The 17,459-nt window shown below is 40.1% G+C and overlaps 1 protein-coding gene across 3 annotated transcripts in view; it reads left to right on the top strand.

Moving 5' to 3' along the window:
- KCNIP4 (potassium voltage-gated channel interacting protein 4) overlaps positions 1-17,459 on the top strand; it is a 284,447-nt gene that overhangs the window by 182,764 nt on the left and 84,224 nt on the right. The window contains exon 1 of one of the 3 annotated variants that reach the window (XM_044418028.1): positions 6,911-7,022. The exons of the other annotated variants lie outside the window; for them this stretch is intronic. Within the exon in view, the coding sequence (XP_044273963.1) occupies positions 6,911-7,022 (112 nt within the window). Of the gene's footprint in view, positions 1-6,910; positions 7,023-17,459 lie in introns of those variants that run through there. 3 annotated transcript variants of the gene reach the window in all.

The raw sequence follows: 17,459 nt of genomic DNA, 5'->3' as shown, positions 1-17,459 counted from the left end.
TACATACAGGTTTTTTTTTCTTGGTTCCAAAATTTTGTTTATTGTTTGTAATCTGATGGTATCTGTGGAAAGAAAAGTAGAGAAATAAAATTAGTTAAAAGCTTCAGAATTTTGTGATTCATCAGCTGTTTCCCATTTTGGAGGAGAAGGGCGATTGTTGTGGAGTAACTACTTTGTAAAGAATTGTCCTCCCATGCCAGTCAATTAAGGCTTTTATGTGTCTGTCTGTCACTTAGGAAACTCTTTAAAGCACCATTATACAAATAGATGGTATGCCCTCCACCTCAGCAATATGCCCAGTTTCTGCTGCCTCTGCATCATAACACATCCAGCACAAATGAGAAGTCCTCTTAATTCCCAAAAGGAAATAAATAATTGAGAGAGGTCCGAATTCAGCTAAAGTTAGTCATAACCAGAGAATTTATGGGCTTGGGACAGATGGGATTTGGGAGTTCTACTGCTGAACTCTACAAGGTCTCCTGGATTTATGGGACTTCGCTGAACAATATGGCAGGTCCAGGGCCAGGACCAGGACCAGCAGTGCGCACAAGGAACTAAGTCATGGATCCTTTGTGTGGTGGACCCAGGTCATATCGCCCACTCCTCCCCACTTGAGGCAGCTGTGGCCATAATTGAATCTCAAAAGCAATGAAACTTGAATCAACCGTGAACAAGTTATTTTACGGTGTCACGCATGCTGTTCCTTCCTCTGTACACCTGCTACTTCATTCCTCAATGCAGCCCCTTCATTATATCCCTATTGTTATCACACACACACATATATAATATATATATAATTGCAGTTAGTGTTTATCTACTTGCTCACATGCTAGGGAAGCCCTGCTGATTTTTCCAGTTTCAATTTGAAGAAAACAGCATAGTTTTTGAGGCCTCCAAGCCCTCCCCTCTGGAGAAATTGACACTGTAGGACATATGGGGAAATTTCACAAGCCAGATTAAGCCTGTGGGTCTTTTGGTACTGTGCCAAAGCACAGCATTTTTCCCCATGTGAGATGGCTGTATTGCAGAACTTAAGCTTTTGGAAAATAATTATGCACAAATTTGGTCTCTTACTTAGAGTTCAAGGCAAGCCAATATATATGTGGCCCTCATGGCCTTTCCCTTGCTGCCCAAATTTGCCAGGGTCATTCTGCACACACCTTGTTTCTTCACAAAATCACCACTTTGTTGTCACCATCACCAATGCCTGGACTTTGATTATCCCTGCTATAAATCCCATTGCTTGTCTTCCTATGTTGTTGTTATATGCAATCAGAGCATCTCCAAATAATGGCAACCTTATGAATGAAAGCTCTCCAAATTGTTCTGCCTTCACAGGCCTGCTCTGCTCCTGTGCTTCAGAAAAGTAGTGATGTAGGAGCATGAAAAGAACATCAAATGTAAGGAAGTGTCACTGGAGACCACTGGAGACTATTGTATTCCCAACCATTATTTATGTGTATGAGTGCTGGACAGTGAAGAAAGCTGACAGGAAGAAAATCGATGCATTAGAAACATGGTGCTGCAGGAGAGCTTTGCACAAGAAGACCAGCCAGCAGCCTTGAGAATGCGTGCCCAAAGCAGCCATCATTCTTACTCCCAACACTGGAGAAGAGAATAATGATAGAGAAAGTTGAAGACAGGTAAAAGAGAAGCAAAACCAGAAGACCACAAGCATCACCAAATATGAGATGGTTCATTTCATAAAGGAAGCCACAGCCTTGTGTTTACAGAACATTTTAGAGGACTTTCATTCAAAGGTCACCATAAGGTAGAGACAACTTGAGAGCACACAAGAACAACAACATAACCCTGAAATTGAAGACTGACAGAAATTTCAAGGAATACAAAAAGCATAATGCCAAACTGGAATACTGGGATCATATAGCATCACTGCTACAGAATCTTTAGCAGCTTGATCAAGAGAGTGATAGGAACATAGGAACATAGAAACATAGAAACAGAGCGAGTCAGAAGGGGTCTTCCGGGCCATCTAGTCTGACCTCCGGCACCAGCCGGTTCCACTTGCGACATGCCCACCATGTGCATGTCCAGCCTATCTTTGAACACCCTCACCAATGGGGCCTCAACGACCTCTCGTGGAAGCCCATTCCATACCCTCGGGGTCCTGACTGTCAGGAAGTGCTTCCTGGCATCCAAATGGAACCTTGGCTCCCTGAGCTTGGCTCCATTGGAGCGCGTCCTGCCTTCCTCTGTAGGGGAGAACAGGTCTCTACCCATCTCCATGTGACATCCCCTCACATACCTGTATGTCGCCAACATATCCAGTGATAACTGGGTTCTCCAAGCTGTTACATGTTTTCTTGCTTTCTCTGTGTGGGAGAACAATGGAATAAATTAAAATTTAAGAAGGTATATTATACTATGCTTGAACAGTCCATCAAGTTAGTATTCTAAATTTTTGGCTAACAATAACTCTCTAAGGGCAGTTGGTCTCTCTCTGGCCTGCTAAATGAGATGTCACAGATTGAACTTAAGAACTGACAAAGCTGTCCCATTGTATGTAGACTGCCTATAAAGATTCTTGTGAAGTGACTTAGCATTTTAAGAAGACCATTCAATTTAGTCACAAAGGCTATTGGGCTTCTCCAATGACTTTGAACTCCTTGATTTACTTTAATCTTGACATTTGTGAATACATGCATGTGTGTGCAGACACACATATGGAAATGGGACATGAACTTTAACATCTGCAAACTGATAATGTATTCAGATATTTCTTCAATACTGTTGACATAATTGACTGATATAAAAATAACCACAGGTGATATTATTCATGGAACTGAACACAAACATGAAACTCAAAACATCTTATGCACATCCCCATTTCTGTTACTCTTGCGATTAATGCATATTGAAATAATCTGTTACTGCTTTGTGAATTTTAGACCAGGAAAAGAATGAATAACCATATAAATGGTGGGACTGGATGAAATGAGAGAAGTGTAAGCAGACCTTGTTTCCCAAATATCCTCTTCATATAATAATTTTCCTATTAAATTTTATGTTTAAGAATTGATATTTCAGATACAGCCCAAGGATCTAAGGACCTCAAATACAGCTTTCCAAAACTCAGTGGTGCAGTTTGCTCTTACCTCCCTTACATTTGTGCAGCTACATCCCACTCACGAAGAGGTCTTCATGTGCATTCACATGAATGCAGATTTTATATGAATTTTAAAAAAACATTTCATGAGAATGTTTTAAAAAGTAACCATGATGTGTTTTAGGAACCCTGAATGCTTTACTGTCAGGCTACTTCATAGAATCACAAAAGCCAACCTCTTGCTAATCCATTACTATAGCATCCTTGATAGCTGTATAGTAAAAAGCTCAATCATCACTTTGAAATGATCCTGACAGCTCTCAAGAAATGTTCAAAACTTTTTTTTTCAAATAGAAAGTGGGAAGAGGGGAATGCCTCAACGGCTGCAGAGGAAAATAGCTGGGGGCACATTTATGCCACTGATGTCATGTTGCCTATTTTCGGTGTAGGTATTTGTTTTACATACACGTGCTATCTCTTCCAGTGTTTCCTTCCGCTTTGGAACCCAGGTAGCAATGCTAACATTAATCTCTCCAGTTTTGAGATAATGCTGCTGAATGTGAGGTTGTTGATTAGCAAAAGGATTTAATCCTGGATGAGAATGCCGTATCACTGTGTCCTTGCTGAGAGGAGGTAGAGCAGTAAATCGCCAGAGCTTTGCTCACCTAGTTTCTCAGTGCAGCCCTGGCATGGGAGCAGGGAACAGCCCTGATCTATTGGTATTTCTATTCCTTTTTTAGGCACTGTGCTGTGTTACGACAGGATTCGGATTCTGTTGGTGAAAACTCACCCCATCACCTAACACTCTCCCTGCCTGAGCTGATGTGGATGGTTTAGGCAAGTTTTTGGAGGCACTTGGGCTTATGTTAGCCACTTGTACTTCTAATCTATTTAGGGTACAATCCTATGGCCTCCCAATATCATCTAGGGATCATAGGTTTATCTGGCGTCCCAGGTCCAAGATCTCACAGCTGGACTAAGCCACCACCTTGCTGTCCTTGCACCTGGTGCTGAAAGAACGGTGGTGGCCTCATAACTTGGCCTCAGAGAGGGCAAAAAGGACTGCTAAATAGAGGGTTGGGAAGGAGCGAGGCTTAGGCTGAAGACTTATGCCAATTCCTATCATTGCCCAGTCTCTTTCTTCTCATTCCCTGGCACTTTAGATGGCCAAAATAGTCATGTAGATAAAATATATGGGATGAGGTCCAGTGGTGGTGGGCATCACCACGTCTCATTCCTTGCATAGGCTGCCTCATCCCATGCAAGTCTGCAGGCCTATGTGCAGGAAGGGGATGCAGCATTGGAGTGAATCCTTAGCATGTTCTCTTATGTTTTAGACCCACCTTGAGAATTCAAATCCAAAGGAGGGATAAAAATATTTCAAATAAAAACATCTACAGAACAGCCACCTTGCCAGGTGAAATCACAGATTCATTGCATTAGGATTGATTAGGTTCAACAGATGTCATCTCACATTCTTGTTTTCTGTTCTGGGCAGAAAGAGGATGATCTGCAGTTGAATAGTACTAGGTATGGTTCCCATCCTGATTTCCACCTGGTTAGGTTTAGGCTAGGGATGTTGCCTGACCTATACAGGGCTGGAGAATCTATTAGTTTAGCTACCCTGGAGGCTTATAGATTCAGGCAATTTTCTCATGCTTTGGGAGATTTTCCTGGCTGCTAAGATCTGGTAGATCGTTGGGGGTATCAAGAAAGCCTGTGCTGTTGACACAGGTGCTCACAGAATCAAATTATTCCCCTAGAATTAAACTGTTAATTAACTGAGGAACTGGGAGTGGAGCAAGTGGAATATCAGCTCGAGCCCAAAAGGGTGGGCAATTTAGGCCCAATCCAGTTAATCCTGGTTAACAGTCTATTTTAGGGCTTAACCCTTTTTCACACCACTATTGTGCTTCCTTGGAGTCACCCAGTGGAGCTTTTTTGACTGGTTAGAGGCTTGTTACCTCTGGGCTAAGTGGAGAATGGATTAGTACTTTCAGAAACCCACTGTGAGCAATTTGCAGGTTAAAATTGCTGTTATCTGGGCTGTTTTAAATAGGATCATTATTTCTGAAATGCTGTTGGATGGTAGTTGTATTTTGTTCAGCCATTTTTCTGTAGTTACTTTTCAATCTGTTCACCTGTGGATATGGACAAGGCTCTTGGAGATCTGAAACCCATCATATATCTTTGTTTGATCATTGTCCACCTTAACTTGTAAAGTCAGCTAAAACAGGGCTTGGGGTTTGAGTTGCAGGTGGGCCTGTGTTACAGGTTGGCATACTGATGTTTTTACTGAGGTTGCTGCTGATGCCAGGGGAAATTGTCTATGAATCCAGCCATGCTGTGCCCTCTTAAAACAGCTACAAGCTGCACTAGTAGTAAATCCAAGTGTGACAGATATTCCAAAATAAATTTATACAGGGTTATAAATCTTTGTGGTTCTTCACTTTCTATCTTCACTCAGATAATGGGTGAAATAATAAATCACTCTGTGCTAGTTTTGTTAGTGGTTGTTCTTTTACAGGTAGAAGAAACAATTCTCACCCTCAAAAGTATTTTTATTATTAATCTTAATCAGGACACCTGAGCAGCATCAGCCAAAATAAATACAATGTTTCCTCTTCCCCTCTTGCCATGTCACTATTGCTTGCCTTGGGCTACCTCTCAGGGTTCCTCTGAGGTTAAGTGAAGCAATGCCATGTGTGTCAAATCATGTTGCTATCTGGCTTGAAGTTTGTATCCCCCCTTTTACAATAGAGGCTTTGTCATGTTGGGCAGGATATCTTTTAAAGGGCCAAAAGTAGGGGCCAAAGAGAGCAGAGGTACAGTTACAGGCCAAGGGGGTAATATGCAATGGTCAGTACCAAAAGGGCTATACTGATTACTGTCAGTCAGGGTTTCCTCAATTTGGAGCTGACCCTGACTACAGAAGTGCTTGCTGCCTCTGCAAGAGAGGGTGACTTTCTGACAGGAAGTTGTATGGGGGGGGGGGGCAGGGACCTTATTTCTCCCTCTGATTTGATAACTTTCCTGCTAATTCTTTTATTTTTATGTATTTGGCAAGGTGCCAGAGGACTTGGCACAAGTCAGCTTCAGATTTTCTTGCATAAATACAATTTTATTTAGATTGTTTCCAGTCTTATTTCTGGAATGATCTGGGAACAGAAACTACCTTGGTCATGCTGGTGAATTTACCTGCGCCACTGTGTAATGTGGGAAAAGGCCAGGAAGAAGTCATCTAGGCAACTACCAGTCTGAATCCTGGTAAACGACTTTAGTTACACCTACAGCTAGCACATACGAAACTCCAGCAGCCAACGTATTCTAACAGATCATAAATGAAAAGGCTGCAAACTGATAACGATGATTAATCTGGCATTGGACAAGCTCCAAAGCTGTGTTCCTGTTAGCTGGGGCTGAACTGTAAAGCACGCGTCTGCAAGGCACTTGATCAAGCCACGCTGGTTGAGCTCTCGAGTGCAACTTTCCTGAGAGACTTGCCTTTTCTAGACGGGCTCGGTGAAGTGACTTCTGAAACGAATGCCCTCCTAGCAGCTCAGAAGCGAGAGCACTTGCTGGAAAGAGTGCCATATCGAGGGATTCGTGCACGCTCCTGAGAGGAATTGCTCAAATCTAAAACCGACGTTGGGATACATGAGATGAGGGGCTTCAGTTAACACTTTGGTTCCACCTGAGCGGGCAGTTAGTTTCCTCAGCCCATCCCACTTAGCTGGCAACTTTTCCGAGTGTGAAGAAAAACACCGCTGAAATCCTCTCAACTTTCCTTCTGATTGCACAGTGGCTTGACAGCTTGTCTGGAATGATTGGTTTGCTCGAAGAATGTTGACTTTGGAGTGGGAGTCGGAGGGACTGCAAACAGTGGGTATTGTGGTGATTATATTTGCGTCTCTGAAGCTGCTCCATTTGCTCGGACTGATTGATTTTTCAGAAGGTAAAGTGGTTGCTCTGGTTTGTGCTCTTTGTAGGTAGAGAGTATCTGGTCTGCTGAAAGAGGCTGTATAGGCACATTTGCTGTTTGGGGTGTAAAATCTGTTGTTAATACCTTTTTGCCAAACAGCTTACCGTTTAATTAACCTGGAGGCAATAAATCTTGCTTTTATTTCCACTACTCTAATCAGTGCAGTTTTATAATATTACATTTTACAGTGTGCCAGTTGCAGGGAATGAGACTGAAAACAACATGCCTACGCATCCATCAATCACAACAACCTTTTCAAGCGCATAGAAAAGTTCATAATCTCTGCATATAGATTGTTGCTTCATAAAGTGGCACATTTCTGATTGCATATTAATGCTAATACTATTCAAAGATTTCTTTCTTTCATGCAAAACTAACTTCTAAGATCATTTTGTTTGCATTCTGCAGCTTTATCATTTAAGAACAGAAGAAGTATAGCTTTAGGTAATAAGCCATATACAGCAATACTTTAAACCACTTCCAAACACTGGTTGTGATATGTATTGTTGCTGTAAATAGTAATGTTTTGCAGCCATTTATATTGGCTTATATTCTAATTGGTGTCTTTCTTTTCTGTGTAAAGGAATACTGTATTTTAAAGCAAACATTCCTCTTGGTGGTGGTGGTGGGTCTTTTAAGCAGAGTGGCAAAAATATGTGTACAAAAAGTAACACTTAATAATACATCATGTTTTCGCATTGTTGTTTAAACCTGATCCTAAAAATTAAAGTGACAAACTGAAATGGGTTTTATGATTTATGATAAGGTTTTTATAATAAGGCCACAGATTTATGCATATAAGGAATCCCATTGAACACCATGGGGCTTACTTCTAAGTAGACTTGTATCAGTATTAAGTCTTATTCCCAGGTGCCCTTAGTTCTCAAGTTGCGCATGCACAAAGTATGCCACAAATGTTAAAAGCTATGATTCTCTCTCCTGGTTCCCCTCTATTTGCAAAGTAGGATTTTTCCGTAAGAGTAGTTTGCATAATTACTTCATAAAGTGCAATTGGATGCCTTTCCATTTTTAAGACTGGTTAAATAATTCAGCCTTTAAACTGTGTGAATTTCTAACAGTGGCAAGAGCATATCTTTTTGCTAAATGCTATTCTTTATAGAAAGCTTGAATAAAACCACCCTGATCCTGCTTAATTGACTGGTAATGTACAGCAATAGATATTTTATATCAGCTGATAAATATTCATTTTGCTCCTTTCTATTAATTATACTATCATATTGTTGTTAAATTTAGGATTATATAATGATACAGCAGATGTATAATATCAAAACCTATCATTTGAAGGGAAACATATATAATGAAAGCATTTTATTAACTCTAAGATATAGTATGGGCAATAGAATTGGAACTGTGGTGCTTGTCTCTAAATGATGTATTCTTGAGCATTAGTAGCAATCAAGATAGTAGGATTACTCCAGTTCTGGTACTGAGGCTGTGGCCTACATGACATAGAATTGTAGTAAATTAACAGAGGCTATGATCCACCCCACCCATATGCAAAGGATGTGATTTCAGCAAGTAAAGGTTGAGATATGTCATGGGAGCAAAGGGGATTGGTCAACTCAGCAAATTACTTTTTCCTGCTTCCTATTAGAATCAACATACTCCTAGAATCAACATATTCAGCAGGAAATAATAGTAGTTGCATGTGCTAAAATGGAACATTTAGCCTGGGATTGTTCACATAACAAGAACAATGCGCGCGTGTGCATACACACACACACTACATTGATGAGCTAAAGATGCACCAACACATTGGTTTCTACTATTTACCCTCCTGTTAATAGTTCTAGGAACTGGTCTGTGCATACTTCTTGACACCGAGGCATCTCAACTTGAATTAGGTCATTTCATATGCTGAAAGTAAAGCTGCAAACACTGGCTGGTCATGGCTTGGCTCTTTGGTGTGCAAATGAGTGCTTAGCAAGCATTTTTTTCTTTGAAGTTGAAAGGTGAGCTAATGGTTCCTGCTAACTGGGTCTTCTGCTTCTTTGACCTTAAAGTGTTGAGTGAATTAGCTCTTGTGCTCCACAGAATATTATGATTTCAAGGAAGTGAATTAGGTCTATCAAAAAAAAAGTCAGTGATCCAACCCTGTATTTAGTAGTGTACAGATTAGATGGAGCACTGGATGAAAACTGAGCACAGCTTTTCAGCAGTTCAGTAAAGGGAATGAGGACTGAGAAAAGAGGGAGACTGCAGATAGGAATGGTCCATAGCACTGAGAATAGAGCTCTGGGAAGCAGAAACCTGCTGTAGACACTAGATTGTTTGATATTAGTAACATGATCTCTGATTTTGTTTTTATTTTAGTTAACATTTCATTGTGGCATACCAACTATTCTAATAACAGCACTTTGGATTGTCAGTAGCCCTGTTAAATAAAAAGGCCACCATGCACTCAAACATCTGATGCCTATTTTATTGAAACTATATATTCAAATATGTGTAAACATAAACAGTAGTCACAGTCCATAACTCTATTCTCTCTGACACACTCTTGCTCACACATTTGTACAGAAACATTTTTGTTCCATTTTTACATCTATCTGTTATCTTTTGTTTAACAAGCTAAAGCTTGTGTCCTTTCCTGGTTGCTTCAATGCAGTTATTCCATTAACTTACCATCAGTGAGCTTATTTATTAAAATATCTTCTACAACCTTAGAAACATAATGCAGTAGACAGGGAGATGATTTTAAAAACTCTGATGTGAACAGCAACCAAATAGTTGCCAAATAAAACCCTATTTCCAGGCACTTTTTTGCATTTATTTATTCATTTGATGTATACTGCATTTTCCTTCCAAGACAAACTGCAGTCAAAGGAGCTTTTAATAATAAAATCCCCCCAATAGATAGTTTGTTACTGTCTAAGGAACAACACCAGAATACCTTTATTGAATAAAACTGGAAATACAGTCTCCAAGTTACAAATACCTCAATTGTGAATCTGTACTTACAAAATTCCATAAAGCATATTAATTAAAAAAGTACAGGAAACCATCATTACTATAGAGAGAGCTGAAGCTGAAGACAGAGAAGGAGGGCCTCCAAAGCATGCTTCCTGCCTTAGCCATCTGGAAAGGGAAACACCTTCATAACTTGGGGACTGCCTGTATGCAAAGGATTTGCTTGTAAAGGATATAAAACTGAACACACTGAACTCACATATGTATGTATGTATATGTTCCAAAAGGTTTACCCTGTATTTCTAAAATTACTTCTTTATTCCTGTTTCTGACACTAAACCTGTAGAGGGTATTTCTAACTCTGGGATAGACAACCTGTTATCCTCCAGTTATTTTGGACATCAACTCTCAATCTGCAACCAGCATGGCCAACACTCAGAGATTATGGTAGTTGTACTCTAAAGCATCCAGAGGGCACCAGGGACAGTATGCAGTGCAACGGGAGCACTCACATAAACTATACAGCTAATGTAAGGGACTTCTAGTAGGTGACCAGTAGCAGGTGACATAATGGGATTCCCTGAAAAACTCATGTCAGTGAATGCTACAGGCAAACAAGTTCCATTCCTGAGAAAACAGAAATTCATCTTTAAAACGGATTTGCATGTAAGTTGGGTTATGTATAGTTGGCCCTTCACATATGTGGGCTTTGGGGCACAGGACCCACCCATGAAAGTGAAAAACCACTAATATCCCAAGCCTCACCCATGCACCCCAATTCACTAATACCTCCTCTTTGCAACAAGGAAATGCTGGGGAGATTTCCCTGTCCAAATGGGTAGGGCAGGAAGGCCTGCTTTGGAGGCCTCTCTCTCCTCTTTGACTTCTTCTCTCTCTATGGTAATGGCAATTTTCCACGGTAGTTTTAACAAATTAGTAGGCTTTATGGCAGTTTGTTCGTAACTCAAATGTTCATAACTTAGGGACTGCTTGTATTTCACACAGGGCCCCTTGAGCTAGTGCAAAATAATTTGCATTTCTGCTTATGTCTCACTGGGTACTGCCAAAAGTTGCTTACCCCTGTTCAAATAAAGAAACATTTGAACAGTTTGGAGGTGTGGGAAAAATGGGCCAGTTAACATTTCTTTTTCTCTAGTTATGTTTACATATAGGAAAAACACAGAATATTAATATGGCAATGAAGATATGGATAATAATTCTAAGCTCTGTAATAGAAACACCTTCATTTCAGAGTAGTAAAGATACTGTTTTCTTAAGCAAATTTCAACTTTAGATAATGGTGCTTTCTAGCAATTTGGGAGGAAATATCACCAAATAGTAAATGACAAAAACATGATCATCTCCACTAGTGGTTTACTACCAGTGTGGTAAACTGGATGAAGGAACATGAATGGACCTAAAGTGTTAGGCTTATCCATTTACTTCATTGGCTGACCTTATGACAGGCTTTACCATGCAGCTAGCTCACTGAATAGGTGTGAAGAAATAACTATAATATATATAGTTATATTATCTATAATAACTCTGTGTATAGCATTCTGAACTACATGGAGGAATGGCATGATAGAAACCAGATAAAAATATTCACAGCTTAAAATGGTTTCAGTTAGAAGATTATTGGCTGCTGGCAGCTCTGATTATCTTTTAGCAGCTTTTGAAATCATCAGGAACCTTTCCTAAACTGCTGTAATGGTATTTTTAATCACTTTGGTTCCAGAATACTGTTTATCAGACCTACAGTTGTTTAAAGGCAATCCCTTCTATATCAAGTAGTTAGTGGGGATGGCTTGGAGTTTGACATGCAGTTCTTAGCAAAGTATTGCTCTATCACACCATTGTATGTTTCTGATGAAAAAGGAGCCTAATAATCATTTCATAGCATTTTCTCGATTATAATTAATAAATTAGGGCATCACTTTCTGCTCATTTCACTCAGGAATACATTTTAAGCTGATTGATAATTTAATTATTTCTTCCCTTCATAGTTGCCTTTAAATGAAAAATGCCAGTAATGTATTCCATATTCTTTCACTAAGATGGTGAAACTCTGTCTTGACCATACCAGACTGCAGATTTGGATTCGTTAAATCCCAGATAAAATAAAATAATCTTTTATCCCTGATAAAATATTCACTGCACTTTGAAAACGAGCATGCCAGGTTTAGGACTAAACTTTCTTTTTTAATCCTAACCTTTCTCCTACTCTAGGGTAAAAGTGAAATACATAGCTGCTAAACACACATCAAAAATAGTATCTTTTTTGACCTAGATTTCCAATCTCTGAAGAATTTTACTGACATCAGTGACACAATTTAGCTCTGCAAATGGCTCCCTTTATGAGGTTTGAACTCCAGCTGCCCCGAGAAGTGAAATAAGTGTTTAGGGGCATGCTGTTGGAAGGGAAAGAGTGGCTGGGTATCTAAGAGTTCCTAAATCCTATCTCCTGACCATGCCTTTATTTCTAGGGAACATTAGAATGCATCTGAAGAAAAATTATGTAAGCCACAACTCCCTGTTGACTTCTTTCCTATTGGCAAGGGTTGAAAGGGCACAGGAAGGAACAGAGTGCTCCGATCTTGGAATGCTTCCCTGCGAACATAGGACTGCTCTTTCACTTGATTAAATGCTAGGAAGTCAGTTTAGTTAGTGGAGATAAAAGCTAAGGGTACACTGTTTTTTTTTATGGAGCCACTTTGGTTCTGGTGTATTACAGAATAAAAAGGTATATATTAAAGAAGAAAAAAAATATTTTCTTCATTGCATTTGTATGCCATTTCACACGACTGTCAAAATCTCTAAAAGACATTTCTGTTCTAGATCTATATAGAAAGCCAGTAAGGAGCAGTGGTTAAACACATTTCATGTATACAATATACCTGATTATACAGAAGTTCAAGCATGTTGATAATCCTCTTAGTAAATGAGCAGGATTGTAGCTATCATGGTGGGGAGAAAGCAACCAGAACTTTGCAAATAATGTTTCAACAAATGGCTGTCATTTTTGCATAGTTGGTGTCGATAACTGTCTTTGTTCAGAAGCTGGTTTCATGAGGAGAAAATTTATAATTGTGTTCATAATTGTAGAATTTGAGTCAAAGGTTGTAATCCTTGTGCGTTTGAAAAGCACAAATGTTCTATAGTTCTTTGAAAAGTAATCCTTCTTGATCAAAAGAAACTGGGGGAGGACTATATCATGCTAGTTTGTATCAGTACTCTTTTCTTTGTAAGAGATCACATTAAGCTGGTAACTGTGTTTTGCTCTTTTTCCATGAAGAATTTCTCAATAGCATGATATATTCTGCTAAAAATTCAAATTTGAGAGCATTAGATAAAATTATTGGCTTATATTCTACAAAGAGGGGTTTTTTTTTGTTCTTTTGCAGCAGGGCTCTTGTAAATGTGTTATAGTTCACACATAAAACATGAAGGAAGTGGTAAAATTATTTCATAGCTATAAAAATTCAGACTTGAGAAGTTTATGTATGTAATTATAACATAACTGAATCTTTCATATAAAAAACTCACTTTCATCCACCTTTGCACATTATCTGCATGAAGGAGCAAAACATGAAAAGGAGCTTTGAAGTCACAGATTTAGTCCTGCCCTCAGCATCATGTAGCTTTTTGTATCCTTGGCCTTACTATTTATACCTTAGTATGCATGCCTGAGCTGGGAAAACCTTAATGCATAAACCCCTGTGCGTGCAGGCTTTCTCAGATGCTGGAGCGCTGTGTGATAAAATTCCCAAGATCTGAAAGAATCCTCCACATACAGTGGTACCTTGGCTCACGAACTTAATCTGTTCCAGGACTTTGGTCGTGACCCAAATTGGTCGTGAGCCAAGTTAAATTTTTCCATAAGGTTCAATGTAAATAAGGTTAATCCGTTCTGTTACTATTTTTTTAAATCAGAAAAATGTGAAGCAAAGTGACAAAGAACAACAAAGATTGTGGCCATCTCCCCCCCCCCGAGTAGGAACGTAGCCATCTCCCCCACCCCTCAGCACGACTGAGAGCACACCCGTTGTCCCTGCACGCGCCCGTCATCCCAGGGGTGGGGGAGAGATGGCCGAATCACGGTCGCCACCCAACGCGGAGTTCGCGGCCTGAGTAAAAATTGTTATGAAATGTTTGTTCGTGACCTGATTTGGTCGTGAACTGAGGCGTTTGTGAGCAGAGGTACCACTATACAGTGGTATATGTTTAAAAGGTTTTCCTGCCTCAGACGTCCACAGTACTGTGAGGGGGCAGGGTTGGGTGCAACCCTGGAACCTGTGTCAGTATACTTTGCCTCTTTATGCAAGAAAGATAACAGAGTCTATACAGAAGATATCAGTGAGATGAATTCTATTTGCAAGTCCAGGAATGGCATATGATGTAAAAATGAGTTTATCAAGAAATAGGCTATATTGGAATGATAAAAATAATGGCAATGCAAGATCCTATACCATAGATTAGTTCTTTTCTTTAAAATATTGTATACTTTTTATTAAACTTACTAGGTGATTTTACTCTGCACATTGCTGGTTAATGTCTTTTATGACACTAATTTTTAAAAAGACAATCCAGTACAAATAAAGATAGAATAAACAGAAGGGAGCAGGGAAGTTGAGATGGAAACACTACGTCAAATGAAGAGGGTAGAAGGAATACAGTTGGTTCCAACTGTAGTAGTTAACACAAAGGGCCAGGCCATACTTTCATCACATTCTGATTGAGAGGAGCAAAGGTGTGCTGAAAATAAGGTAATATGTTTAGTAAACATGCATAGGATTGCATCTTTAATTACATACTTTATATAAAACATTTGTTAATGCAGTTCCTGGAGCAACTTCTTGTTTCTGGCAGGTGAGGGCAGCAATAGGAGGTCATTTTTTTTGTGGCCTCTACTCAGTGGAAATTCTGAACGAAAATCCCCTTATTTAGTGTATCCAAAGCAAGAATAAATGCCAGTAGATCCATCTGTTCCAGTTGTCTATAGCAGCTATCAGAAGTGATAGGAACTGCAGGTTCACAGTGCTTAATTCAAGTGCTGACTTGAATTGCCTGGCGACAGTGACACATGCATTGATTACTTCCCGATTGGACTTCTGTAACGTGCTCTATGTGGGGCTGCCCTTGAAGACAGTCCGGATACTTCAGATGATGCAAAATAGAGCTGCTGACAGGGACTGGGTGTTATTCTCATATAACCCCAGGCCTCCACCAGCTTCACTGGGTCCCCATCGAAGTCCGGGCTCAATTTAAGGTGCTGGTTATCACCTACAAAACCCTTAACAACTTGGGACCTGGATATCTAAAGGAACACCTGCTTCTTTATTTGCCCTCCCGCCCCTTGAGATCGGCAGCAGAGGCCATCCTCCGGGAACCCTCCGTGAAAGATATTAGGACGGTGAGTACCCGGAGGAGGGCTTTCTCTGCAGTGATGCCCCACTTATGGAATGTGCTCCCCAGAGAGGTCCGCCTGGCGCCATCATTGTTTGTTTTTCGGCGCCAGGCCAAGACCTTTTTATTTGAACGATATTTTAATAATTGTTAATATTATCTATTGGTTTTAAATTTTTAGCCAGGATGAATCCAGATTTTATATGTACTTATCTGTAAGATTGTTTATTTATGAAGTTGGAAGCCGTCCAGAGGCTTATGTGAATAGGACGACATACAAAAATTCCAAATAAATAAATAAATAAATAAAAATTAGAAGCACAAGTGAGAACTGGGCTTCCAGATTCAGTGGTTCCCTTTTGTGTGTCTGATCCGCAAATGGAACTCAGGGGTGAGAGCCACAAATCATCCCTTGACCTTGTATCAGAAATGCTTGTGTTTCACTGTGTCCATGTGACATGCAAGCTGCCTCTTGGAATTCTGATAAAAGCAGCAAAGTATCTTTTCTGTGGCCTTGCCAAATTTTAGCTTCCCTCCATATAGGTCAAAACAAAACTTTCAAAACCATGCTGAGTTGAAATGCCACTGTGAAGGACTAGAAACACAACAGAATCTGAGCTTACAAATTCTGAAAAGTGGGATTTTTAATTAAGATGCACCATATAATTCAGAACTCTGTAGCTAAATTGTCTTAATTAAATGCTTGATAAAGGTCGTTGTCACTTCCAATTGTACAGCAGCAATGAATATCAATATTTATTGCATCATGTTTGTACTTTCTGGTCTTTAAGTATTGAACAAAGAGGAGGTGACATCACATGCTTTTTCTCTAACTTGTTGTTTCATTTAAGATCCATACATATTGAATACTCTGAAGTAATATCTTTACACAACAAAATCAACTGAGAGCTTTAGGGTTTTGACTGATTTATTTTAGTTCCTTTGTTTTGCTAATCTAATTGGGCTGATATTAATTTTACCAATATAAGGCATTATAGAATTTGAGATGAACGATAAAACTGTTCAAAATCTGACATCAATCTTTCAACTAGGAATAGTGCTACAGTCCATTTCAGCCAGAGCTTGGGACAAATGCTCAATTTTAAGGAAGAATAAAACAGTTTTCAGTACAGTTCAGTTTTCAGTTTCTGTGTTCAGTCTGGAAACAATATGCAAAGTGAGTCTTAACATAATGTGGTGCCATTCCAAAACCTTTCTGTGTATGCCTAGATATGTGCAGATGCCATTCTTATAACTGGATCAAATTTGGATGTTTGGTACTAGAGTTAATTGGAATTGGAGTTAATGAATAAAATAAACAGTAGCAAGAGACAAGCCTTCAGCAATATGTAATAGTAAAAGGGAATAAAAGAATGACCCTGTTTGCATGAGTTAAAAGTTATAAGTATTCCTATTGGTAGTTTAAGATTTATCTACAAAATAATCATCATAATAGACATTAAGAAGCATTATATTGAACATTAGAACATTTTTAAACTATATCAGTCACAAGAGGAATTGAATACTTACTGCCCTGCTGGAACTCTTCAGAATTACAGAATGGCCAGACTTCTGTTTTTAGTTAGAAAAGTGAGCCAGTACGGTATGTTCAAAAGCAGGGGTCCTCAAACTTTTCCACCAGGGGGCCAGTTGAAAGCTGCCAGTGGTGCCGGCGGCGCATGTGGGCCGGGCCAGGGGCGGCGCATGCGAGCACGTGCTGAGGCGGGGACAGGGCACATGGCGGGGCAAGGTGAGGCAGGGCGTGGGCGGTGAGGTGCAGGCACGCGTGCGCAGCGAGGAGCAGGTGGCGGCAGGCATGCGCTGTGAGGCGGGTGCACGAAGCAGCAGCTTGCTCAGTCGGAGATCATTTTCTCCAAGCAAGCAAACCACTGCCTCCCGCATGCAGGGTACGGTGGGTGGGTGCGGGCACACGTGTGGTGGGTCCAAATGGGCATGGCGGGCCGGATCCAGCCCCCAGGATGTAGTTTGAGGATCCATGTTCTAAAGTGTTGGACTGGGGATCTGAGGGATCCTAGTTCTAGTTGCCACTCAGCCATGAAGCTCATTGGGAGA

The sequence above is a fragment of the Varanus komodoensis genome, unplaced genomic scaffold (genome assembly GCF_004798865.1).
Source record: "Varanus komodoensis strain SLA01 unplaced genomic scaffold, ASM479886v1 scaffold9, whole genome shotgun sequence".
NCBI classification, from domain to species: Eukaryota; Metazoa; Chordata; class Lepidosauria; order Squamata; family Varanidae; genus Varanus; species Varanus komodoensis.
Note: the sequence above shows the minus strand (reverse complement) of the source record. Positions and strands in the feature narration are given on the sequence as shown.